Genomic DNA, 23,928 nt, shown 5'->3' with positions numbered 1-23,928 from the left:
GACCTCAGTCCAAGATTCTGCTGGTTTTCTTTTTTTTTAAAGCATTTAATGTTTTACATGAGAAAATAACACGGCGCCAACGAGCCCAGGAAGCCCCGCAGATGGAGTCCCTGGGCCGCTGGAGCTAAGGCACGACGGGGGGCGGGGGCAGGGGTGCTGGTGGCCGGTCACAGGTACACGGGCTGCTCCTGGCCTGTGAGCAGGCGGTAGGTGGCGGCCGGCATGGTTTTGATGTGGACCTAGGGGAGCAGAGAGGGGGGCCGGTAGTTCCGGGGGACCTGCGCTGGCAGGAGCAGGGCCCCCCGCCCCGGACCCGCCCGCCGCCACGCACCTCGGTGTGGGCCTCGGTGAGCAGCTCGATGATGCGGGCGTGCGGCGTGGCCACCACGCTCTGCCCGTTGATCTCGATGATGCGGTGCCCCACGCGCACGCCCCCACGCTCCGCGATGCCGCCCCGGAGGAGACTGCAGATCTGCGGGGACGGAGGCGCCGCACTGCTCAGGCGGCCGTGCTTGGCGCCCCCCCCCCCGTCCCTCCGTCCCCCCCCATCCGGGGCTGGGGTCTCACGATGCCGTCCTCCACGCAGAAGCCCAGCTGTTCGCGGGCGTGGGGCCGGCGGATGATGGCTGTGGTGACTGGTGGGCAGTGGATGATGCTGAGGGTGACCAAGGTCTGCGACTTCACCTCCTGGGCAGGACAGGGGCTGTTGGCCTAGCTGGGCCTCCAGGGTGCTGCAGGGCCTCTCGGGACACCGCAGCCCCTGGGGGCCTCAGTTTACCCACTCTGAAATGAAAGCTTTGGAGTCGAGGCTCTAGATTCTAGAAGACGCCTCAAGGAGCAGTTAAGGACACAGACTCAAGCCAGGAGGCCTCGGGTCGGAGGGGTGACCTCTCCGCTCCTGATCTGTGGCCTCAGTCTCCCCATCAAGAGCAAGCTTCCAGCAGCACCTGCCACACTCAAATGCTCGGCAACACGCTGCGTGGATCTGCCCTCCTGACCTGCCTGGGGCCCTCCCCAGCTCGGGCCTCAGTCTCCCTGTCTGGCAACAAAGGTCAAGACCCAAGAACACGCGGGCTGCCTCGTGGCGGAGGAAGGCTCCTGGCCCCGCAGCCCAGCTGCCTGTGTTCGAGTCCTGCCCTCGCACCACCAAGGTCCCCCCTGGGCCGGCAACGGCTCCCTCCCCAGGAGTCCGTTCCCTTGGGCGCCCGGGAGCGGGCGGGACGGTACGCTGCACCTCGGCCCTTCTGGAGCGCGCCAGGGAAGGGCGTCCCGCTCCCGGGGAGGACTCACGCGGACAGCGGCCTGGCAGGCGGCCAGGGGCAGCCCCACCAGGCTGGTCCCGTTGATGGCAGTGAGGCGGTCCCCGATGCTGAGGGCCCCCGAGCGTTCGGCGGGCCCCCCATGCAGCAGGTTGGCGATGACGGCCGTGGGCAGCAGGGAGCCCCAGCCCGACTCCACCAGGGCCACGCCCAGGCCCTCACCCCGGCGCTTCTCGATGCACACCTGGGAGGGCGACACGGGGCGGGGGGCGGGCGTGAGGGCCGCGCGTGGGGGGGCCGGCGGGGCCACCGGGCCGCTTGCTCACCTCCCTGCAGTTCTCGCTGTTGGAGAAGTGGTCGAGGTCCCCGTTGTGCAGGTGGCCGGGGCCCGCGGCGCCCTGGCTCTGCGGGGCGCCCACCTGGCTGGGGTCGATGCCGCTTTCCCGGAGGAACTGGCTGTAGGCGGCGGCGAAGGCCTGGCCGATGGCCTGAGCGATGAGCTGGGCCTGCGAGCCGACGGGCAGCGTCCATCCGGGGGGCGTCCTCAGAGCCGCCCTGCCACCCACCAGGGGACGGCGCGATGGCCCCGTGGAGTCCAGCCGGGGCAGGGGCGAGGGGGGAGAGGGAGGCAGGGAGGCCGGCCCGGAGGGGGCACGGTTCAGGGGTCGGCCCACAGAGGGACCAGGGGCTGAGGGGGTGGAGGGCGGACAGCGCCGAGGACCAGCGGGAGGACACTGGGGGCCCCCGGTGGGGGCATCCGGCCCAAGTACCCCCCCACGCTCACATCCTCTGAGTGGAAGACGTGGCACAGCATCTTGTAGAGCCTGCGGCTGCGCGTCTGGGAGGCCGGCCTCCGCGCCAGCCGCCGCCGGGCCATGAGCACCAGCACGCTGCCGATGTCGGCCGTGTAGGAGATGGTCTGCAGCGCGTGGTCCATCATCGCCTCCTGCCGCGGGGGACAGCACGCTGGGCGGGCTGCGCGGGCCCTCGGCGGGGACCCCCACGCCCCGCAGGCCCGGCCCGTACCTGGGAGTCGGCCGTCAGGACCTTGACCCTCTTGGTGGACACAAAGAGGTCCACTTCCGTCATGGGCTGGGTCTCCCCGTCGGGGGCCTGTGGGGCGAGTGGGAGGTGGAGGCCCGCCGGGACCCAGCCTCTAAGGCGCTGGGCTCCAGGGGCCTCGGGGACCCGCCCGCCCCGGGGACCCCGCCTGCCCAGCCCTGGCTTCACCTTGACCCGGTCCATCGCCTCCCGGGCCTGGGCCATGCGCGTGCTGGGCGGTGGGTTCCGCTCGGACACCAGCTGCGTGGAGCCCAGGTATTTCGCCCCAAATATGACACCGTCCAGGAGGTCTTCGTGGTCACAGGGACCAGGTACTGGAGGCAACAGTGGAGGACGGTCAGCCCCTGGGAGGCCCCCGCCACGCGTGTCCAACCCCACGGGCTCGGCCTTGGGTCCCGGCTCCCTCGGCGGGCTGGAAGCACAGAGCCCTCGCCACGGCTTAGCACTCCGGACCACACAGGTCCACTCGCTGTTCCAGAACCGTCCTGTCAACAGGAGCTACGGACAGGCAGCTCGGCCCTCAGAGGTCTAGAGCCCCTTGCCAGTCTAGAGCCAGCTCGGGCTCTGTCCATGGCTCAAGGACCCCGGGGCAGGGGACCCAGTTTTCAGGGGGCCTCCGAGCGTCTAGAACCACGGCCAGATCTGAAAACCCGCTCTAGCACCCAGACACCTCCACCCTGTGTTTTTTCTGTAATTCTGTCCTCAGGCGAGAACCGGGCAGTCCCATTTCTAAAACCAGCAAGGTCAGAAAAACCACAGTCAGCTGCACTCAATGGTTCTGGAGTCCCCCCTGGATCAATCCAGAGCCAGTTAGCTTTGCCCACTGTTCTAGATTTCTCCTTCGTCGGCCCAGGACCGGAGACAACTGTGCTCCATGGTTATACAACGGCCCAATTAGGGGTAGAGAGAGACAACGTCCCCCATGTCCAAAACTCACACACCATTCAGAACCCCAAATGGCCCCAATTCGTGGTTCTAGAGCTCCTCGACAGTCACAGAATTCCGCAGGGGTTCTAGAAACCAGCACTGCTCCAGAACCACATTTTCCCCACGCCGTGCTTCTGTACCTTCTTAACCATGATGCGCTGGATAGCTCTTCCTCTGCTTCTAGAACATCCTCCACCAGCTGGACACCTCAGCTGTACCCAGTGGTCCTAACACTTATCCGAGTAGTCCAGAGACGAACGACTCTGCTCACGGTTCTAGAATTCCACCAACCTGGCCCAGAACCACACCGAGAACTCTGCCCTCATGGCTCCCGTAACTCCCTGGGCTGCCCAGAACCAGCCAGCCCTGCCAGTTCTGAAAGGTCCAAACCTGCAGCCGTTGCCCCTTGGATTTAGAACTGCAGGTACCAGCCCCAGCTCTGGGTGACGTGAAGTGATTTAAACCACAGCCAGCTCTGCCCATTATCTTTCGTGACCTAAGCATTCTGGAACAACAGACGACTCCACTCTGGGGTTCTAGAACTGTGCCATCGAGCACGGTAGCAGCCAGGCACGTGTGTGTATCGTGCACCTGAAATGCGGCTGGCCCAGACTGAGAAGTGCTGTGAGTGTCAAATGTGCGTGGGGTTTTGAAAATTTTATATGAAAAAAACGTAAAATAATCGTAAGATCTGGATTATATGTTCAAACAACACCTAAAATATACTGAGTTAGGGATGCCTGGGTGGCTCAGTGGTTGAGCGTCTACCTTTGGCTCAGGGCGTGATCCTGGGGTCCCGGGATCGAGTCCCACATCGGGCTCCCTGCCTGAAGCCTGCTTCTCCCTCTGCCTGTGTCTCTCTGTCTCTCACAAATAAATAAATAAAACCTTAATATATATAAAAATATTATTAATCTTACCTGTAATTTTTTTTGTTTCGTTTTCATTTTTATTTAAATCATCTCTACACCCAACATAGGGCTTGAAGTCACGACCCCATGATCAAGAGTCACAGGTCCTCTGACTGAGCCAGCCAGGTGCCCCATGTTTATTTTTTTAGAGCAGGTAACTAGGAAATTAAAAGTCACACATAGGGGGCACCTGGCTGGCACAGTTGGTTGAGCGTCCGACTCTTGATTTCAGCTCAGGTCATGATCTTAGGGTCCTGGGATCAAGCCCAGGGACCCGGTTGGGTTCAACACTCAGCAGGGAGTCTGCTTGGGATTTTCTCTCTCCCTCCGCCCTTCCTCCTGCTAGTGTGCTCTCTAAATAAATAAAATCTTAAAAAAACAAACAAAGTCACAGGGAGCCTGGGTGGCTCAGCAGTTGAGCATCTGCCTTCGGCTCAGGGTGTGATCCTGGGGTCCCGGGATCAAGTCCCATATCAGGCTCCCAGCCTGCTTCTCCCTCTGCCTGTGTCTCTGCCTCTCTCTCTCTGTGTCTCTCATGAATAAATAAATAAAATCCTTTAAAAAAATTTTAAAAATAATTGGGCAGCCCCAGTGGCGTGGTGGTTTGGCGCTGCCTGCAGCCTGGGGCCTGATCCTGGAGACCTGGGATTGAGTCTTACGTCGGGCTCCCTGCATGGAGCCCACTTCTCCCTCTGCCTGTGTCTCTCTCTGTGTTTCTATGAATGAACGAATAAAAAAAAAAAAATCTTAAAAAATTTTAAAAATAAAAAAGTCACACATCACTCACATTTTGATTCTACTGTACAGTGACTCTAGAACTGATTCCTCTAGAATCAGAGAGCTGTGTCCACAGTGCTAGAACACCCTCTGATCTAGAACTGTAGATAAGTTCTATTCACTCCACGATCATGAACACTCCCCGTCTAGATAGCTCGGTCTCATTCCAGAACACTGCCAGCCCAGGTTCCTTTAATCTAGAACCACAGGCAAAATGCCAAATTCTGGAACTCCCTAGGTGAGTCATAGTCCCATCCATGATTCCAGCAACTTCTTAGAACTGTGAGTTAAACTAACTCTCCTTCCCACAACGATAAAACTTGCTCTTTGACTCACAGCCTCAGGTAGTTTGGGGGGGGGGAAATCCTAGAACATTCCAGGTGCCCAGAATTGGTTCTTTCCATGCTCTCAGGGCAGAGATTCACAAACCTTCTTTTTTTTAAAGCAGGTTCCACGCCAAGCCTAGAGCCCGAGGTGGAGCTTGAACTCACAGCCCTGAGATCAAGACCTGAGGTGAGATCAAGGGTCAGACACTTAACCGAGCTACCCAGGCACCCCAAGATCGGCAAACTTCCTATGCCGGGGGCCAAACCAGTAAATATGCTTGCGCTTGTGGGCCAGATGGTCTGTGCTGCAACTGTTCAACCCTCTCTTTGTTAACACGAAAGCCACCGTAGACCATATGTAAATGAATGGGCATGACTGTGTCTCAATAAAACTTTATTTGTGGACACGGAAATTTGAGTTGCACATTGTTTTCATGGATTGAGAAACACTATTCTATTTTTCTCCAACCACTTAAAAACGCAAAGGCCGCTGTTAACTCACAACTCACATGAGAACAGGTGAGCTGGATTGGATCCGCAGATGGCTGTAATCTGCCAATCCCCGCTCTAGAACCCAGTGCTACAAATGCCATACCTGCCCTTCCATCCCCTATTCGTTCTAGAACATTCTCGCCTCTATCTCTCTCCTCTCAGACCGTCTGGAATCTACTCAAACCAACCTCAGAGCCTCTCTAGAAGCAACTCCTTACTGGCAAACTTTTGTGCCACTCTGGGAGCCTGGTGTGGGCTATTCTGAAACTGCTACGTCTCTAGGGCCAGGGTGGGCAGGACACTCACCCTCCTGGAGGGCAGGGTATGGCACCAGGGTCTTGGGGCTCTGGAAGAAGATAGAAGAGGGGCAGGACTGAGTCCCCTGGCTTGGTTCCTGGCAGCAGAGGCGGCCTGGGGGGCGGGACAGGCTCTACCTGGGCACTGGCAGGCGGTTCTTCAGGAGCAACCAGAGGTACCGTCTCCAGCCAGGGTTCTGGGGAGCTGCTTGAGCTCCTACTGCCACCCTGCTCGGCAGAAGCTCCCTCCGCCCATTCCGGGGCACTGGTATCTCCATCCGGGTCCTCGGGGGGCTGCAACAGGCGAGGGGCAGGGTCCGGAGGCTCCTTGGGACAAGGCTGGGAGGGAGGGCACTCCTGGCACTGCAGAAGGCTCAGCAGGTCCTCCCGGCCCGCCTCCGCAGACAAGAGCCCATGGGCATCAGCAACGTCCTGGGAAGCCAGGCCGTGGCCCGTGGCAACGTGCAAGGGGCAGGGACGTCCATCTGGGGACAAGCCCACCAGATCACCAGGCAGGGCCTCAAACTGCTGCACCAGGTCCTGAACACTTGGCCCATCGAGTTCCATCTGACTCAGGCTGCCGGAGCTTGCCGGCACTGGGTCCCACTGGCAGGTGGGCGTGAGGTCCTGAGAGGGTGACAGGGTGTCCCTGGGCTCCTCCAAGTCCATGGCTGGAGGGGCTGAGGGAGACTGGGAAGCCGTCAGGAAGTCCATGCTGGGACCGCGGGCTCAGGTCAGCATCTGAAAACACAGGTTCAAAGATTAAGATTCCCCAAGTGCCGCCGCGGTGCGGGCTCTGGTGGGAGCCGTTCCCACAGAACACATGCACAGATTAACCCCTACATGCCCTGCAGGGAAGGGTCCGCTGCGATCTCCGTTTTAGGGACGAGGAAACCCAGAGCGGCGCAGGGGGTTGTCAGGCAGTGGCTTCGCGGGCGGCGAGCCGGGGGTGCGTGTCCCCGCCCGTGGGCCCCGTGCCCCAGGCCTGGCTCTTCCAAGTCTTCCTCCACCGCGACGTGTAACCCAGGCTGCCTACACCGACCCGGCAGGCGCAGGTAGCCGGGGCCTCGGCCTCGGGGCCCCAGACCTACTACCTAGAGATCCAAGCCGCCGGTCCCACGCTCAAGATCAAGGCCGGACTCCGACCCGGACCTCGAACCCAGCCCCGAAGACCGAACTCCAGCCCGAGGCTGCGAGTAAGCCCCCGGGGCTCTCGCGGACCCCAGCCTCAAGCCCTCACAGCCCTTCCGTCAGCCGCCGGCTCCAGACCCTGCTCGGCCCCGCCGGGACACTCACCTCCCAAGCGGAGGTGGCCTCAGCCCAGAGCCCCACGCCCCCGGCCCGACCGTCCCCCGGTGGCCGCCGCTCGCAGATCCGCGGCCGCGGCGCCGGCAGGTCCGTCCGCGCAGCGCTCCGACCCACTGGGCTTGCGCGCGTTTGCGAGGCCTGCTGGGAAATGTAGTTCTCCCAGCCAGCAGCGCCGCGCCGGAACTCTAGGTGTCCGGACCAAGGGTTCGCATCCTGAGCCTCAGTTTACACAGAGTGGCAGCCCAGGCTGGCCTCTGCTCCTGTTTCCTCCGCCACAAAGCGGGGTAGTGATCGCTGCCCATTATTAATAATGCCGCGGCTGCGGGCATTATTCCAAAGGATGGCAGATGGGAAGAAATAGGACTGGGAGATATTAAAGCGGAAGGCGGTCCCTTTCGACGAAAGGGACACCGGAAAGCAGCGCGGGGACCCTAATTGTAGACGGACTTCCGGTTTCGCTCCAGCTGGGAAAGCGGAATGGCGCGTCCTGGCAGGATTTGCCGTCCCTGCGCTCCGCTTCCGGAATTATAAACCGGGGATGATAATAAGAGCACCGACCTCCTACTTGTGAGCATGAAGCGGGCTCGAGCTGGTTACGGATTTAGCAAAAGGAATGGGATATAACGAGTCTATTAAGTATTGCCTAATTATTTTGGGGCTTTTAGTAATTGCTGATTGAATAGAATCAGGCATGCATAAGGCGTGATCTTAAAGTAGGTGATAAGCAACCCGAGAAGGGCAGTAAGTAAACGAGATGTCTTTTGAAAGTCTCATACAGTAACAGGGTATCCGTAAAAGTTTAAAGAAGACTCAGGGAACGTCTAAGACTGGAATACTACATTTCCCAGAAATCTCTAGGAGCCTACAACTCCCAAGCACCCCCTGGCCGCTGTCGGCTCCCGGAACAAGTGCACGTGCCGGCAGTCGGCGTACGTCATGGCGGCCAGACGCCTCTTTGGGGCTACGTGGAGCTGGGCCCGCTGGCGGGCCCGGGAGCCCCTGGCCCCTGCCGAGCCTGGGAGACTCCTCGTTCGGGGTTACGCTAAGAGACCGGGTGAGCTGGGTTAAGAGGGACCCGGGTGAGAGAGGTTTGGGACATTGGGGAGTTGGTAGTGCGCAGGCGCTGGTTTGGGAGGTGGGCCCGGAGCTCCGTGCGCAGGCGCAGTGCGAGGTACCTGGGAGGTGATCGGACCCACTGCGCAGGTGCGGGATGGATGCACCGTTGCATGGAGGGGGGTGTGTGTGGCGGGGGGTGGGGTCCTCGTGAGCTTGGGTCCCAGGCCTGGTTGTGCCTCCCGGGCACCGTGTGAACCTGAGCAAGTCGCCAGCGGACCTCGAGGCCGCTGAGCATTGGGCACCGAAGAAACCCCCAATCAGCCGGGTGTAGCCTCGCCTCGTCTCCTTCGTTGGAAGGAGAGACTTGATAACATGTTGGGCCTGCGAGCGTCCGAGCCCTTTCTCCGTGACGCAGACGGGAGGAATCAAAACCATTGGAAAGCGGTGACCTGGTCCCTCCAGGCCTCAGTGTGTAACGCAGTAGCCACGTCCCACCTAAAGTCATCTTGGGCGCAGCAGACAGTCCGGTCAGGGGCCCCAGGGCCACCGGGGGAAAGAGGGAGCAGAAGGGAAGGTGGGGCTCCCGAGGCCGCAGCCGGCAGAAACGACCCTCTCCCACCCCGTAGTCATGAAGGGGGGCAAAGGCGGCAAAGGCGGCGTGGCCAGTGAGGCCCTGAAGGACCCAGACGTGTGCACCGACCCTGTCCGCCTCACCACACACGCCATGGGCGTCAACATCTACAAGGACGGCCAGGACGTGGTCCTGAAGCCAGACGCCGAGTACCCCGAGTGGTGAGTGACGGGGCTGGAGAGCCGGGAGAGTGTGATGGGGCGAGGGTGGCCTGGCTGAGCAAATCTAAGGTTTCCGTAGGGCTTCCCTGGGGAGGGGAGGCGGGGCTGGAGACCTAAGTGGGCGGTAGACTTTTTAAAGGTGCAGGGAACAGCCAGTGCAAAGGCCCTGGGGCAGAACTGCATATGCTTTGTTAGCAGGACAGCAGGAAGCGAAGGTGGAGATGGGTGGTGGTGGTGATGGGTCCCAGCCCTCACAGGGCCAGCGGGGAGGCAGGCAAGATTTTGCTCTCGGCCCCAGGACCAGTAGCAGGGCACTGAGGCCATTGACCCACACTGATCCTTAAAGCCGGGGAAGCTTCAGAGAGGTTGTGTGGGTGCGGAGGTGTCCCCCCCGGACAGCACAGGCAATGGGCAGGAGGCAGAGGAAGCGGTGCGTGCCCACCTCCCAGACCAGTGCCAGCTTTCCCACAGCCGGGAACTGGCGCAGGATGGGGTGGGGGAGCCTTGGGGGTCGGCCCACCTCCCTGATCCCCGCCCACACCGCGGCAGGCTGTTCCAGATGAACGTGGGGCCCCCCAAGAAGCTGGAGGAGCTGGACCCCGAGAGCCGGGAGTACTGGCGGCTGCTGCGCAAACAGAACATCTGGCGTCACAACCGGCTGAGCCGGAGCCGGAGGTTCTAGCGGGAGGGGGCCGTCCGCCCAGAGCCCCCGGGGCCTCCCCCGGCCCTAAAGGACGACCCAGACGCACGCCGCGTCCCTACCCGGCCCCCGCACAGGACTTTATATTCCTGAGGAGAACAGAGTTTTCTGAGGACAGAGGAGGCCCCTGACCTGGCGCCTGTGTGGTCCCCACGGGCCACCCCTGGCAGCCCTGGATGCTGCTGGGTGCTGCGGGTGGTGGGGGCGGGGGGCACCTCAGCCCCATGGCTCCAGGGGCAGGGTTTCCTAGACACGTCCCTTCTTCCGGGTTGCAGGGGACTCACGCCTCCAAACTAGCCAGACGTGAGAGTCTCTGAGCTTCAGAGACTCTGTCCAGGTGGGCTCGGCCTTCAGGCACGCTGCACTCGGGGGCTTCGGTGTCCAGACGTGCGGCTCCTTCTGGCTCTGGTCCCTGTAGCCCCAGGGGGTAGTTCTGCGGGGCGGGGGGGGGGGGGGCGCTCCAGGACTCCCGGCTGACACCCCTGCCCGGTCAGCAAGCCCAGCCACAGGGAAGGCACTTCCTTTTCCTTCCCATGAGCTCACATGTTCTCTGCCTGGGCCAGTCGAGCTCAGGACCTAGGCCTCCCGTCCATCCTCCTGTCTACTGCCTAGTTCTTGGGTCTCAGCCTCCCCTGCGCCCACCCCACCGGGAAACGCACCCGGGAGTCTTAATCTGGCACCATGAACCCGACCCTGAGTGAGAACCCCAGCTCCCCGGTTCCTGACTCCTGGCCTGCGCGGCTGGGGGCAGGGGCCGGGGGTGAAGCCTGGGAGGGTATGCGGTTGCAGGGGTGGCAGGATGAGGGCGCCACCTGGGGGCTGGGCCAGGGCCCCTCCAGGCTCCTCTGCACCCTCTCGGCTCGCCGGGTGGGCGGGGCCGGGGGCTAATTCTAGTCCCGGGAACCCTGGAGCCCTCATCCTCTTACAAGGACTCTGCCAAGCGGATTATCTGCCCTCCCTGGTGGCCTGCCCAGAGCAGGTGGAGGGTCCCAGTCCTCCATGGCTCTCAGGGTAGAAACAAAGCTGTGGTGGCCACAAGGCCTTGCCAGACCTGCCTCCTGTTGTCCCCCCCCCCCCCCCCCCCCCCCCCCCCCGTGGGCACCTCGCTGGCTTTCCTTCAGCCACAGGGGCCTCCTGGTTGTTCCTCCCACATCCCAGGCCCGGTACTACCCCCGGGCTTTGGATGTGCCATTCCCTCTGCCCGGGTGGCTCTTCCCCAAGTGTTCTCTTGGCACCCTCTTTTATCTCCTCCAGTCCTCTGATGTCACCTCCAAGAGGCCCTCAACCACCCCTGGTAAACTGCTCTCGTGCCACACACTCTGGTTTGCCTCTTGTGGTCTTATTTTCTCTCAACACTTAAACCAGCTGGTGTTTTATGTATGTGTGCATTTATTTGTGTTGTCTTCCTCCCACTGGGGCGGAAGTTCCACCAGGGCAGGGATTTTTGTCTGTTCACCCATCACATCCCTGTGCATGGATGAGTAGGTGCACGGACGGGGTGATGGAGGGGTGGGTGGCCGGGTGGGTGATGGAGGGCGGATGAATGGATGATGGGTGAGATGGACGGTGGATTGGTGGGTGGATGGGTGGGTGGGTAGATGGACGATGAGTGGATAGATGGGTGGGTGATGGGTGGGTGAGGGGGGTTGGCGATTGACCCGGCTGCCACGACGTAGAGAAGACATGGGCATAGGCTCATGTGAGTTGCCCAGTGAGACGAGATGAGCAGGCCAGCTTGAACCCGGTGGGTGCGCACCGGTGCGAGGACCCAGCAGTGATCCTACAGTCACTTTGTGGACAGACCTCAAAAGCAGGGTGCTCGTCACTTGCGACTTCTGCCCTTGAGCCCCTCCCCTCCTGTTCTGACCCAGGCTGCCCCGTCCTGCCCCGTCCCCTGGGGAGATCCGCTGTTGTGCTGAGACTAGGCCAGGCCCGAGCCTGGTCACACCCTGTTCCTTGCCCTCGACGCCTCCTAGTCCTGGAGTCCAGCTGAGTTCTGGGAAGGGTGGTCAGCAAGCCTGGCCTCTGGGCCTCGGTTTCCTCCCCGAGAAAGCAGCTGTCTTGAGGGTCAGGTGATGGGCCCAGGACGGGCACACGGTGAAAGACGCTGGGGAACGTGCGCTGCCCCGGCTGTTCTTGGTCATGTCTTGGAGAGCGGGAGGCCCGGGAGCTGGGGCTCGGCTGGGGAGGACCAGGCGCGGGCGGGGGGCCGGGGCGCAGCGAGCCGGGTGGCTTGTGATTGCAGCCTTGCTGTCCCAGAGCCTCCCCCCACGCCCGCCCGTCTGGCAGATGGGGAGGCCGAGGCCCCAGGCCGGGCCACTTCCTTCCTGAGGCAGCGCCCGTCTCCCTGCAAGGCAGGGTGAGGAGGTGAGGGGGGACCAGCACGGGTGGGCACGGACAGGCCGAGGCAGGAGGGCTAGGCGGGCCCCACACTCAGGCCTGTGGCCAGGCCCTGTCCAGAGCCTGCGCGTGCTCCTTGGCCAGCAGCCGCAGGGACGCCTCCTCCAGGGTGAAGCCCTCCGCGAAGGCCGGACCAAAGGCGTGGGGCCCGAACGACGCCTGCAGCCCGGGGCCCGGGGCCAGGAGGCGCGGGAGGCCCGGCACGGCGGGGGGTGCGGGGCCCAGCCAGGGCTCCAGGGGCAGTGGCATGGCTGGCGGGCGGGCAAAGGGCAGCGACGGGGCCTCGGGGAGCCTTGGGGCTGCCACAGGCCCGGAGCCTGACTCCAGACGCTCCTGGCGGCGCCACTTGGCCCGGCGGTTCTGGAACCACACCTGGAGGTGGTGAGAGGGGTGCTCCCAGCTGAGGGCCCGGCCACCCCTCGCTCCACCGTGAGCTGCTCGGGGCTCCTGCCGTGCGGGGTCCTGCCTGCTGCTGTGCCTCAAGGGGATGGTGTCTCGGGAGAAGGTCCCCCCAAGGCCCCCACCAGGTCAGCCGAGGTCCCCTGAAGCTCGGCCCTCCTGGCCTCAGCTGGGGACACCCTGCACGGGCTGCGCCCCCCGGCCCACCCCCTGGGTGCCGGCAGGATGGGAACCCTCCGGTGGCACCCCTCCACAGCTGGTGCCCAGAGAGACACCCACCTTCCTTCCTTCTTTAAAAGATTTCAAGTACCCTTAGACCCAGCGTGGGGCTGGAACCCCCAACCCCGAGATCAGGAGTCACTCGCTCTACCTGCTGAGCCAGCCGCGCCCCCGACCCTTTCTGCTTTCTAACTGGAAAACCTGTGCTCCGGCGCCAGGGTCCCAGTCCCACATCCCCTCCTTCCCGGATGTCCAGGTCTCCCGCCTGCGCTCCTCCCGGGGCCGCCGGGCGCCCTCACCTGCACGCGCACCTCGGGCAGGTGCACCTTGGCCGCCAGCTCCTCGCGGCTGTACACGTCTGGGTAGTGCGACGCCTCGAACGCCCTCTCCAGCTGGTGCAGCTGGTACGTGGTGAAGGTCGTGCGGTTCCTGCGGTGCTTCTTCTTGGGGGTCTCCTCACCGGGGCCCGGGCCCCCCGCCTCTGCCGCCGGCCCCTCCCCGGGGCTCAGGAACATGGCTTCTCCTCGGCCCCCTGGGGGGCGGCAGGGCAGGGGGCCGTGAGGCGGGCCCCGGTCTGCCGGTCTGTCCCTCCACCTGTGTCCCCTCCCGCCCGAGCTCTCCCTCGTGGCCTCCGGCCCCCACCCCCGCTTTCGTCCGTCCGTCCATCTCCGGGTGCCTAGGACGCCGCCCCCAGAGCCCCCCTGGCCCCGCTCAGTACTCACCGCCGCCGGCAGCCCCTCGGCCCCCCAGCGTCCACGCGGGCCCGGCGCCCCGACTGCTGCTGGCCCGGCCCTGCCAGACCCGAGCGGGTTGGGGTCTGCGAGGAGATTAGCGCCAGGTGATTAATCGGGGCCCCTCCCGCCCGGCTGGCCTGGCTGGCCGCTCTGAGCTGCAGGGGGCGGGCACGGGGGAGGGAGGCTGGGCTCCAGAGGGGTGAGCTCCCCTTGCGGGGGGACCCGGCCAGGGCCTCCCCCTCTCCGGGCCTCGGCTTCCCCGGGACCTACCTGATGGGCTCTCACGGGGCAAGGGGGGATGAGGGAGCGGGCGCCGTGACTGCGTACAGGGCGTGCTCGGGGAGTGTCCACTGCTACTGGTTTTATCAGCTGGGGCCAGAGAGGTGCTCTCAGCCACACAGGTGCTGGGGGGCCGTTCCCGTCGGCCCCGGACAGTGAGCTGGCCAGGGAGTAGGGGGCATTGTTGCTGGGTTTTGAGGAATGAATAGAAGTTCACTCTTCATCCATGCAGTGGACATTATTGAGCACGAGCTATACACCAGGAACTGTTCACGGCGGTGAACAAAACAGACTTGGAGCTGACATCCTAGTAGGGGAGGTAGACAACCAGCAAATAAGATGCGAGCGTGTCAGGGGGTCACAGGCTAGCGAGGAAACGCAAGCAGGGGAGAGAAGGGGGAACGGAGGGTGGGCTATTGTAGAGAAAGTCCTTGGAATGGAGGATGGAGCAGGAGGCTAAGACTGTGGACACAAGGCGTGGAAGGGGAGGGTACTGGGGAGCCATGGGAGGTCGTGGAGCAGGGAAGGGATGCAGTCAGATGGCATTTTGGGTGAGTATGTATTGTGGGCAAGATGGGAGGCCAGGAGGAAGCTGGGGCCTGAGCAGGCAGGGCTGTGGGGATGGAAGTGGGGGGATGGGGGGCAGGGGAACATCCCCGGGGAGAAAGTTCGGGGAAGAGGGAGGAGCTGGTGATACCCAGGCCCCTGTTTTGGGGACAAGTGGATGACAGGATTGTTCCAGAGGCTGAGCAGGTTCCATGGAAGCCCCTGAGCCTGGTTTACTCCCCACAAAGGAGCCTGGGGCCCAAGGGGAGGGGAAAGGAGAGGTGGGGACCTGGGGGGGGCAAGAAAATGTCTGATGGATTTAGTGACATGGAGGACGGAGGGAGATGGTGTCTGGCATGAGGCAGGAGGCCCTGGAGGGTGAGCACGGACCAGGGAGCAAGTGGGGCGGGGAGAGGGCACCTGCCAGGGAGCTAGTGGGGCGGGGAGAGGGCACCTGCCAGGGAGCTAGTGGGGCGGGGAGAGGGCACCTGCCAGGGAGCAAGTGGGGCGGGGAGAGGGCACCTGCCAGGGAGCTAGTGGGGCGGGGAGAGGGCACCTGCCCTAACGGAGGCTTCGAAGGGAGGGGCCCGCGGGAGGGAGCAGCGCCCGTGCACCCGCACACACGGTGGGGCGGCCGGCCCAGGAGGGGGTCCACGGCCTTGCGCGGCCAGGATGCAGAACCAGCTGCGGGTCCGGCTGTGGGGGGGGCGGGCAAGGAGGCCCTGGAGGACACCCTGCCCCGGGCGGGAGGGCAGCAGGTGCTCCCCGAGGCTCCCTGGGACCTGCCCCGTCGGTGAGGGGGGCTCGGGGGCCAGGGGCACGAGGCCTGGGGTGGGGGGCGGGGGAGGCTCCCTGATTCCCTAATTGCTTCCTTGCTAACGAGCTGCTCTGTTCTCAGGCCCCAATTAGCTAATTGGCCCGGGGAGGTTAAGAGGCTGCAGGAGGATCAGGCGTTAGGCGCAGGGGCTCTGCTGGCTTAGCGGATGCGGCTGAGGGTGCAGACGCTGTGTCAGCTTAGAGGACCGGATTAGGGGCTGGGTGGGGCGGGGCCCGGTGTCCCCTCCAGCTGGATTAGGTGGGGGTCAGGCCACCCTCAGCCTCCTATCCCTCCACCTGGAAGGGGCTTCCTGAAGCCCCTTCAGGGGCTAGTGGGGAAACTGAACCCAGAAGGGGGCAGGACTTCAGGGGGGCACTGCAGGAGGTCAGTGTGACCTTGGCAAAGTCCCCGGCTGAGGCTGTGTCAGGCGCAGGCGGGCCAGCCACCATGGGAGGGTGTGCTGTGGGGTGGGGCCCCTTCTGGCATGGGGGGTTCCTGGGATGAGGGAACCCCTGGGAACATCAGGGGGTGGGGGTGATGGGGTCACAGCACTGAGCACCAGCTGTGTGTGCTGGATCGCTGGGATGAGCCTTCAGGTCCCTACCCCCACCCCGAGGCTGCTGGGGTGCAGGGGGGGACTGACCCGTGTGTCCCCGTCCCCGAAATGCTCTCCATTGGGGGCGGCTGGTCGCCACAGGTCGGGGTCAGGGCCACAGAGCGGAGGGTGAATCAGACTCAGACCCCGGGGGTGTGGGCCTGGGCCCCAGCCCCCGAGTGGGTGTAGATGGGGGGCGGGGCCAGTGCTCCTCAGCCCGTCCCCCACCCCAGTCACTGGGTGGTACCGAGCACCCCCTGGCAGGCCACCGCGGGGCAGAGGTTCCCCGGGCTCCCACAGGCCCACCCTGAGGGGCAGGGGTGCTGGAGCCTGGACCTCCCGAGGGTACGACGGTGGGAACCATGGGTGACGGCAGGCCTGTGGGGGGGCTGTGGTCCTGGCCGGGGGCTCCATCCCTGCGCACCTGTGTGCCCACGGCGGCTGCAAGGCCCTGGCTGGGGTGGGTGATCGGCCCGGGCTGAGTGATGGGGGTCCCCTGGGGTTCACCCCTGGGGTGAAGGACGCCAAGGGTTGTAGAGAGACACAGACACCCACAGTCCTTGGAACCAGTCTTTATGGAGGCGCTGCCCCGGTCCTCCCTGGGTGTAGGGTGCCCACGGGCTGCCCGGAGCCCCACGTGGGCGGCTCCCTGGCCCTGACCCTCCCGAGGCCTGGCCCCATGCCCGCCCCGCACCCGCCCCGCGCCCTCCGCTCTCTCCTCTGGGGCCTGCGGCCCCCGGGCAGGGTCAGGGCTCCTGGCCGCGGGGCGAGGAGGAACTGTCCGTGTCCTGGCCCCCCACCAGGGCCGGGGCCCCCGCGCTGCGCAGCTCCCGGGCCAGCTTCTCTGCCAGTTTTCGGAAGGGCGGCCGGCGGGCAGGCTCAGCCTCCCAGCAGCTGCCCATGAGGGCATGGATGGGGCCCGGGCAGCCCTCGGGGGGCTCCATGCGGTACCCCTTCTCCACGGCCTCGGACACCTCCTTCAGCGACTGTGGGCAGAGGGCACACCGGCATGGCTGGGGTCAGGGCCTTGGCGGCCAGACCTGCGGGGCACCCGGCGCCTCCCCAACACCCCACTCACCATCTTGGGGTATGGAGCCCGGCCGTATGAGAACACCTCCCACAGAAGCACCCCGAAACTCCAGACATCCGACTTGCTGGAGAACTTCTGTGGGGCCCAGGATTGGGGTGAGGAGGGCCCCGAGGGGCTTGTGCACCAGTCCCCTGCCCGGGGACTCGGACTCCGTGCGGGGTTGGGGGGGTGTTCTTGTTATTCTTGGCCTGGCATGGAGCCCGTCTGTGTCAGAAACGGGGAGACGGAGGCCCAGAGGGTCCCACAAGCGAGAGGCCAGACGCAGGGTCACACAGTGGGCAGAACTGGGGCTTCAGGGGTCCCGGGGGCAGAGGGGCGCTCACCCCGTGTTTGAGAGCCTCGGGTGCCGTCCACTTGACCGGAAGCCGGCTTGAGTCCAGCCCCTTCCGCTCGGCTTTGGCCAGACCGAAGTCACTGACCTTGGCCACCAGGTCCTCGGAAATGAGGATGTTGCGCGCGGCAAGGTCTCGATGCACCAGCTTCTTGCTCTCCAGGTACTCCATGCCCTCAGCGACGTGCCTGCGGCGGTGGTGCGACGCTGCCAACGCCCCAGGCCAGGCCGGCCCCGCTCCATGCCCCAGTCTCCCCCTGACCTGGGAGGGCCCCCGTCCCCGCGCCCCGGGGAACCCCACTCACAGGGAAAACTGCAGGAGCTGGGAGGTGCTCACAAGGGCCCGGCCTCGGGTCCGCAGAAAGTTCACCAGGTTGCCCTGTGGGGAAGGGAAGTGGGTCTGGGGGCCTCAAGCCACTCTGCGGCCCCCCCCAAACCCTGATGGCACCTCAGGCCCCACCCCCACCTTGCTCACGTGCTCCATGACGATGTAGAGCCCCTGGTGCAGGATGACGCCCAGCAGACGCACCAGGTTCTTATGCTGCATCTTCCTGGGGGGCCGGCAGGCGTGCCGTGAGGGCGCGGCTGGGACCCCTACCCCGGGACGCCCGCCACCCACCCCCGCGACCCCCGGACTCACGTCATGACCGCCGTCTCGTCCAGGAAGGCCTGGGCCGTCACATCGCACTTAATGTTCTTCACGGCCACCTTCTGCCCCAAGTACTCACCCTGGAGGACCGCTGGGGGGGGGGGGGGGGGGCGTGGGGACAGACAGATGGAAATACCCGCTGTCCCGACCCCGCGTACACCGACACAGCAGTGGGGAGCCCCTCAGCCTCCGCGCTGCTCAGAGAATCACCGGGGTGAGGTCTGCAAACTGCAGCCGTGGGCAGAGCCGCCCCGGACAGCGGACCCCGGCATTTTGCGAGGCCCCTAAGTTCTGAGCGGGTTTTGCATTTTTAAATGTTTGAGAAAAAAAATCAAAAGAGGAATAATACTTTGCAACAAATGAAAATTTACACGAAGTTCACATTTCAGCGTCCAGAAATAAAGTTTTATCGGCACGTGGCCGCGCCCGTTCATTCCCGCCGCAGAGGCAGAGCTGGACACACGTGACACGGGCTGTGGCGCTCAGGCCCCGCTCCAAGCCCCAGAGCCTTCCAGAACAGTCTCCGGGAGTCCGGGAGTGGCGTTCCAGGCGCGGGGCCCGGAGGCATGCAGGCACCCCACGGCCCCCGAGCGGACGCCAGCCCCCCTCCCGGAGCAGGTGGTGACGCGGGTGTGGATTAATCCACCCCTAAACCTGAGCGCACCCCCCGCAGCCCCCGACCCGGGCCTCCACTCACCTCCAAACTCACCCTCTCCTATCCGCGCACCCAGCGTCAGATGCTGCAGGTTCAGTAACCAGCCGGCTGTGGGGTGGGGACGGGCTCAGAGGGGAACGGCCCCCCCACAGCGAGGGGCCAGGTGGTGTCCCCCCCAATTTGGGTGGCTGCTGCTCCTGGAGGTGGCCCAAGGGCTAGTCCGGGACACCCCATCCAGCGCTGGAGAGCAGCAGAGCCCGTGGGCCTCAGGGCCCGAGGAAAGGGGCTTGGGGACGGTAAGGCCCCAGCCCTGCTCCCCAGGAGCGCCCACCCGGCCCGGGGGCGTGGGCAGCCCCATTAGGGCCACCCCTCTCTACCTGGAGACCGCGGCCCTCCACGTACCCCAGGGGCTCCTCCCTTTACAGTCCTTTGCTCTGGCCACCCCGACACAGCAAAACAGCAAACAGGGAGACTGCTAACGCTTCTGGAGTCTTCCGACAAAGGTTCCAGAATCTTCCCATGCTCTACGTGGTCATCTGTGGTCCAGCCTCCCTGACCCATGCCTCAGACATGCCCGTGTTCTCCCAGCCTCTCTCCTCTAGTAGGTTCCACGGGCCGCTTCCCCTTCCTCCCCAAAGCGCCCCCTCCAAATCTCGAGCCTGAGTTGCAGTCAGGCACAGGGACACCAGCCTCCCCTCGGGCCCGACCCCGACACGGGAGAGACGAGCTTCCAAGGAGGCAGCCAGGACCACCGGGTTCAAGGGTCAAGGGCAGTGGCCGTGGACGGGCCTTGCACATGAACCAAGAAAGATGGCTGGGCCACGAGGGAAGGTTCTAGAAGGCAGGGTGGATTTTCACCGTAGAATGTCCCCTCGGGGGGCACCGAAGCAGGGGTCCGGTGGAAGGGGAGTGCCCCCCAGGGAGGAGGTGGTCTGACGGCCGGGGCTGAGGCGGCCCGTGGCCCAGGCGACGGGCAGATGACGGACACGTGCAAGCAGCCACAGGCGTGGGGATGCGCTCCCTCGGGCTGATGGGTATCTGTGGGCGCCCCTGCCCGGCCCGGGGGCTGCCCCCCGCCTTCCGCTCACAGTGCCAGGCACCGGGGCCCAGTGGGGGGCGGACCCGCACCTTTGGCCAGCTCCTCCTCTGCGGACCTGGTGCCCTGCTTCCTCTTGGGCTTCACCAGCTTCGTGCAGATGGCTCCCTTGTCCTTGCTGTAGTGCTGCAGGGAGGGGCAGCGCGGGGGAGCCGTGAGGCGGCCCCGGGTGCGGGGGACCCTGCTTCTGCGCCCCTCCCCGGGGGGTGCTCTCTGAATGGGGTGGGCAGGAGCTGGGGAGGAGAGGGGTTTGCTTCCCACTGGGGGAGTTGGGCTGGTTTCCATGGGAACGGAGAGGATGCTAGGAAACAGGAGGATCCTGGGGAAGGTGGGGCGGTGGTCCCTGGCTTAGTGTCAACTTGGAGGTTCCTAGGGGTCCCCAGAGGAGCCAGCCCAGCCCGTCCCTAGAGGTGGACGCAGAGGACTCAGACCACCTGTGGGGTTGCTGGGCTGTGGAGACAGCCCCTCCTTCCCACCCTGCGACACATGAGGCTTCGGGTACCCGGGGCCCACCCGGTTGCCACAACAGGACAGGGGGGCCCTGGGGTCCCTCCATCTCCACAGCTCAGACCACACGGCTCTGGGGGGGCCTGGGCCCCGGGGGGCCGCACCTCCACCATGTCCATGAGGTTGCAGAAGCAGACGGCCTCGTCGATGGTCAGGTGGCCGTCGCGGTGCAGCACGCGGTAGTGGATGACATCACGGCCGAAGCTCACGCACAGCACGTAGTCGCCGGGGTGCCGCGCTGACTCGCGCACCAGGAACAGCCCGTCCTCGGGCGGCTGCAGCTGCTGCACGGCCTCCTGCCCGGAGATCTTGCCGTGGAACCACCTGCGGCCGGAGGCGGGAAGGGCACGCTGGGCGGGTCGGCCAGGCCCCCCTGCCGCCCGCCCCGGGGCGCCCCGCGACTCACGGCATGAGGCTGAGCTTGGGGTCGGCCGACAGGGCCTCTCGCTCCCGCAGCGCCCCCGCCGCCAGCAGACCCTCCTGGCCGCTGGCGTGGTGCTTCGCGCGGTACCAGCTCTTGCTCTGCCAGGGAGGGAGCCAGGAGTCGGTGTGTGTGTGTGTGTGTGTGTGTGTGTGTGTGTCAGGGCAGGGGTGTCCTGGCAGAGACACATGTCCCCAAGCGCGCCCAGGCCCTCTGGCCACCGCTCACCTCACAGGCCTCCAGGATGGTGACCACGTCGCCCTTGCGGAAGGCCAGCTCTCCCGGCTTGGGGCGCATGTGCTCACACTTGGTGATGCATTGGGTGCCTGGGGCCCAGCGCCTCTGAGAGGGGGTGGGGGGCAAAGGGGCATGAGGGGGAGGCCCAGGGCGTGGAGGACAGGGGATTTGGGCGAAAGACAGCAAGGCAGACACAGAAGGAGCAGAAATCAAGAGGGAGCAGCCAAGGCAGAAACATCAGTCACAAACCCAGGTACCCAGCGCAGAAAGTCAGGAAGGAAAGGTGACACAAGTGTCACACCAACTGACAATGTTACAGCAGGCAGCGTCTTCCCGAAGGGGGCAGGCGTCACCAAGTGCAGCCCGGGGACAGCGGGCTAAGGTCCCCGGGGGGGGGGGACTGAGCGGAGGACCAGCCGGGACACAGGCCCCGGGGTTGGGGGTACTCACCGTTGGCATCCTGGCTGAGATGCGCGTGGGGTGCCAGGCACGGAGGAAGTGAGGGCTCACCTGGGGGCGGGCAGAGACCAGCTGCAGAGACCAGCTGCGGAGCCCAGACTGGGGGCCGGCTGGGGCCCGGGGCCATTCCTGACTAACCACTTCCCGCCCAGGCCTGGTGGAGGCAAGCGCAGGAGGGCATCCCCATGAGGGCCTCCAGGGGGTGGCTCCCCAAGCCCCCTGGGAGCGGTGGTCTCTACCCACAGGGGTTCCTTATCACCGTCGCAGCCATGGAACCTCTGCGAGGGAACCGCAGAGTCTAGCCCCGCCACGGTCCCGAGAGGGAAACAGAGGCCCGAGGTGGGCACGGAGCAAGCGGCCACCGGGTGGGCAGGGCTGAAGCGCCACGTTCAGGCCCCAGCAGGCACACGGTGGGTGGGGGACGCGGTGCCACCTAATTGAGTTGGTTCTTCCTCTTTTCTGCTAAGTGGGCAGGAGCAGGGCAAGGAAACAGGATGATTCAAGGTCATTCCTAAGTATCTCTGAACCTAGGGTGGGGCCCGGGGGGGGGAGGGGGCATGCAGCCCCGCCGGGCTCCTCTGGCCCTCGGAGCCCTCGGCTGAACCTCTCCCATGCCCCCCAGTCCCGATGCCAACCTGGGACAGACACGCGGTGTCTCACCACTGCTGGGTGGGGGCTTTTCCAGGCCTTTCCTCCTGCACGGACCCCACAGCAGGTGGCTGGGCTGCGGCGAGGGTTGGGGGCACGAGCCTCTGCCCCTCCAGGACTGCCCCCCCCCCGTAAGTCCCCAGCCCCCCGCCCCGTGTACTCACACGCATACTGATCCATGTACACACGAGCACACACAGAAACACACGGGGCTTGGACACAGGTGGACACAGGTGCCCACAGGCGCGGGTGTGCAAGCAAAAGCACGTTCACCTAGAGACAGGTGTGTACACTTCTACACACGTGTACACGCGGACAGACTCTGAGACAGCCAGCAACGCGGGTACCTGTCCCCCCAGCACACACGCAGCCCCACACTTGGACACCTGGGCGCCAGACACTGGGCCACCGGGGCACGCAGGGCCGCACGCAGGGCCGCGCACACGCGAGCACCCCTCCACGTGGACGCGCGGATACACACACCGGGAGCTCGCAGACGCGCACACTCGCGCCCAGAACCCCCCCACCCGGCGCCCGATGGCCGCGAAGCACCCGCCGCCCCAGCCGCGTGCCCGCCGCGCACACTCGCGCGCGCCCCGGACCCCCGCCGCACGCCGGGCGCCCCTCCCCCGCGGCCCCCTCCCCGCGCCTGTCCCCTCCCCCCGCCGCCGCGCTCACCTGCTCAGGGGGCGCCCCCGGGCCGCGCCCCGCGCCCACACCCAGGAGGGCCCCCGCGCGCCGGCTGCGCACCCCCAGGCAGCCCCGGCTGCACAACTTGGAACAAGTTGCTCCGTTTCCTCATTTTGGGGTGGGGGGGCAGGGCCGGGGGAGCGGGGGAGCGGGAGGCGCCGCGGCCGGGAGCCCCCGCAGGTCCTAGCGCCGGCCGCACTGCGGTCTCCTCCGCGCGCCGCCGCCGCCGCCGCCGCCGCGGCCCCTCCCCGCCCCGCCCCGCCCGAGGCCCCCGCGCCGCCCGCCCCGCCCGAGGGGGGCCGGGGCGCTCGCCAGCTGCCCCCTCCCCGGCCCGGTGCCGCGGGGCGCGCACCCCGCCCACCTGGAAGCCCAGGCCGCGGGGCGCGGGGCGGGTGCCGCGCACGGGGCGGGGGGCGAGGCGGGAACGCGAGAGTGAGCTGCCCGTCCGGGGAGAGAAGCAAGCCGCAGAGCCCGGACGCCGCAGGGATTCCAACGCGCTCGCTCACCTCCCTGCCAGGAGGGTCGTTGGCGTCTGGTGCAAAGAAGTGCTCAGAAATGCCGCCGGTCACCAGTGCTGTTAGGATCGCCAGCAACAGTAAGGGGGTGTGGGGGCCCCGGAAGAAAGGTCACGGGGACCCGGGGAACCCGAGGCCTCGGGCTGGTGCGGCCGCCTCGGAGGGCGCAGTGGAGCCCGCCCGGGTCAACCCGCTGAGCCGGGGCTCGACCTCCCTCCGCGGGGCCCGCACCGCGGCTTCGACCTCGGACCTGGCGCAGCGGTTCAGTCGCTGCACATCTGGGGCCGGCGCCCTGGGCCTGGCCTGGGCGCCCAGCGAGCTCTGCTTCTCCTCGGGGAGTCCGCTTGGACCAGCATGGAGCTGGTGGGAGGCGGTGATGAGCCAGGACGCCCGGGAGCCCGAGTCCTGCGGCCCCAAGATGCCCACTTGCCCAAAAGCCTAAGTAAATGTCTGTGCTCTAAGGCATCATGTGGTTTCTCAGAATACAGGCCCAGTTGCAGAATTACAAAACATCCCTATTATGGAATATTATAGAACAAAAACTAGGAAATCATGTGTATCAAGGTTCTAGAATCAACAGTTGTCGAAAACCACCCCCACCACCCCCACCACCCCCACGCCGTGACACAACCCAGACAGCACCACCCTGTCCTGTTATACAGGAGAGCATAAGTCCAACGGGGAAAGTTCTAGAAGGAGACCCTCCAGATGGCACCAGGGTTATCCCAGCGAGGG

The 23,928-nt window shown here is 65.0% G+C and overlaps 4 protein-coding genes across 9 annotated transcripts; 1 reads left to right on the top strand and 3 right to left on the bottom strand.

Annotated features, from left to right (window-relative positions):
• Positions 1–24: 24 nt before the first annotated feature.
• On the bottom strand, positions 25–7,496 carry APBA3 (amyloid beta precursor protein binding family A member 3). Its single transcript, XM_072787843.1, has 11 exons — positions 7,347–7,496; positions 6,189–6,791; positions 6,061–6,100; positions 2,490–2,635; positions 2,286–2,372; positions 2,044–2,205; positions 1,586–1,765; positions 1,291–1,503; positions 568–687; positions 332–472; positions 25–239 (listed from the first exon to the last, which is right to left on the bottom strand). Exons 2-11 carry the CDS (start codon positions 6,762–6,764, stop codon positions 168–170), a joined length of 1,737 nt encoding a protein of 578 aa, XP_072643944.1. The 5' UTR covers positions 6,765–6,791; positions 7,347–7,496; the 3' UTR covers positions 25–167.
• A 310-nt stretch (positions 7,497–7,806) lies between these two features.
• MRPL54 (mitochondrial ribosomal protein L54) lies at positions 7,807–11,223 on the top strand. 2 transcript variants are annotated; one of them, XM_072787853.1, is made up of 4 exons: positions 7,826–7,925; positions 8,127–8,412; positions 9,041–9,206; positions 9,756–11,223. In XM_072787853.1, the coding sequence occupies exons 2-4, from the start codon at positions 8,295–8,297 to the stop codon at positions 9,886–9,888; spliced, it is 417 nt and encodes a 138-aa protein (XP_072643954.1). In that variant the 5' UTR covers positions 7,826–7,925; positions 8,127–8,294; the 3' UTR covers positions 9,889–11,223. The 2 variants fall into 2 exon arrangements, with proteins under 2 accessions (XP_072643953.1, XP_072643954.1); XM_072787852.1 differs by having other exon boundaries at positions 7,807–8,412.
• Positions 10,027–13,451, bottom strand: RAX2 (retina and anterior neural fold homeobox 2). The gene is made up of 2 exons (XM_072787851.1): positions 13,224–13,451; positions 10,027–12,678 (listed from the first exon to the last, which is right to left on the bottom strand). The coding sequence occupies exons 1-2, from the start codon at positions 13,437–13,439 to the stop codon at positions 12,340–12,342; spliced, it is 555 nt and encodes a 184-aa protein (XP_072643952.1). The 5' UTR covers positions 13,440–13,451; the 3' UTR covers positions 10,027–12,339.
• Positions 13,452–16,452: 3,001 nt separating this feature from the next.
• MATK (megakaryocyte-associated tyrosine kinase) lies at positions 16,453–23,331 on the bottom strand. Of its 5 annotated transcripts, none has more exons than XM_072787845.1 (14): positions 22,667–22,825; positions 22,153–22,261; positions 21,332–21,391; positions 20,873–20,986; positions 20,630–20,745; positions 20,328–20,547; positions 19,749–19,842; positions 18,675–18,728; positions 17,957–18,056; positions 17,783–17,867; positions 17,622–17,695; positions 17,309–17,504; positions 16,974–17,060; positions 16,453–16,881 (listed from the first exon to the last, which is right to left on the bottom strand). In XM_072787845.1, the coding sequence occupies exons 2-14, from the start codon at positions 22,156–22,158 to the stop codon at positions 16,642–16,644; spliced, it is 1,446 nt and encodes a 481-aa protein (XP_072643946.1). In that variant the 5' UTR covers positions 22,159–22,261; positions 22,667–22,825; the 3' UTR covers positions 16,453–16,641. The 5 variants fall into 5 exon arrangements, with proteins under 5 accessions (XP_072643946.1, XP_072643945.1, XP_072643949.1 ...); XM_072787844.1 differs by having other exon boundaries at positions 18,663–18,728; positions 22,667–22,818; XM_072787848.1 differs by lacking the exons at positions 22,153–22,261; positions 22,667–22,825 and adding an exon at positions 23,185–23,331 and having other exon boundaries at positions 18,663–18,728.
• Between the last annotated feature and the right edge of the window lie 597 nt (positions 23,332–23,928).

This window comes from Canis lupus, chromosome 19 (assembly GCF_048164855.1).
Source record: "Canis lupus baileyi chromosome 19, mCanLup2.hap1, whole genome shotgun sequence".
Taxonomy (NCBI): domain Eukaryota; kingdom Metazoa; phylum Chordata; class Mammalia; order Carnivora; family Canidae; genus Canis; species Canis lupus.
This window is presented reverse-complemented; position numbering and strand designations above follow the sequence as displayed.

Excerpts from the sequence above, each read along its gene's own strand:
- RAX2 (XM_072787851.1), bottom strand. The coding sequence starts at position 13,439 with ATGTTCCTGAGCCCCGGGGAGGGGCCGGCGGCAGAGGCGGGGGGCCCG. Across the intron at positions 12,679-13,223 it reads TGCCCGAGGTGCGCGTGCAG|GTGTGGTTCCAGAACCGCCG; the intron begins GTGAGGGCGCCC and ends CACCACCTCCAG.
- MRPL54 (XM_072787852.1), top strand. The coding sequence starts at position 8,295 with ATGGCGGCCAGACGCCTCTTTGGGGCTACGTGGAGCTGGGCCCGCTGG. Across the intron at positions 8,413-9,040 it reads GGGTTACGCTAAGAGACCGG|TCATGAAGGGGGGCAAAGGC; the intron begins GTGAGCTGGGTT and ends CCCACCCCGTAG. Across the intron at positions 9,207-9,755 it reads GACGCCGAGTACCCCGAGTG|GCTGTTCCAGATGAACGTGG; the intron begins GTGAGTGACGGG and ends ACACCGCGGCAG.
- MATK (XM_072787844.1), bottom strand. Across the intron at positions 17,505-17,621 it reads CAGCTCCTGCAGTTTTCCCT|GCACGTCGCTGAGGGCATGG; the intron begins GTGAGTGGGGTT and ends CCACCGCCGCAG. Across the intron at positions 17,061-17,308 it reads CCGAGGCTCTCAAACACGGG|AAGTTCTCCAGCAAGTCGGA; the intron begins GTGAGCGCCCCT and ends TGGGCCCCACAG.
- APBA3 (XM_072787843.1), bottom strand. The coding sequence starts at position 6,764 with ATGGACTTCCTGACGGCTTCCCAGTCTCCCTCAGCCCCTCCAGCCATG. Across the intron at positions 2,206-2,285 it reads TCCTGACGGCCGACTCCCAG|GAGGCGATGATGGACCACGC; the intron begins GTACGGGCCGGG and ends CCCCCGCGGCAG. Across the intron at positions 240-331 it reads TCACCGAGGCCCACACCGAG|GTCCACATCAAAACCATGCC; the intron begins GTGCGTGGCGGC and ends CTGCTCCCCTAG.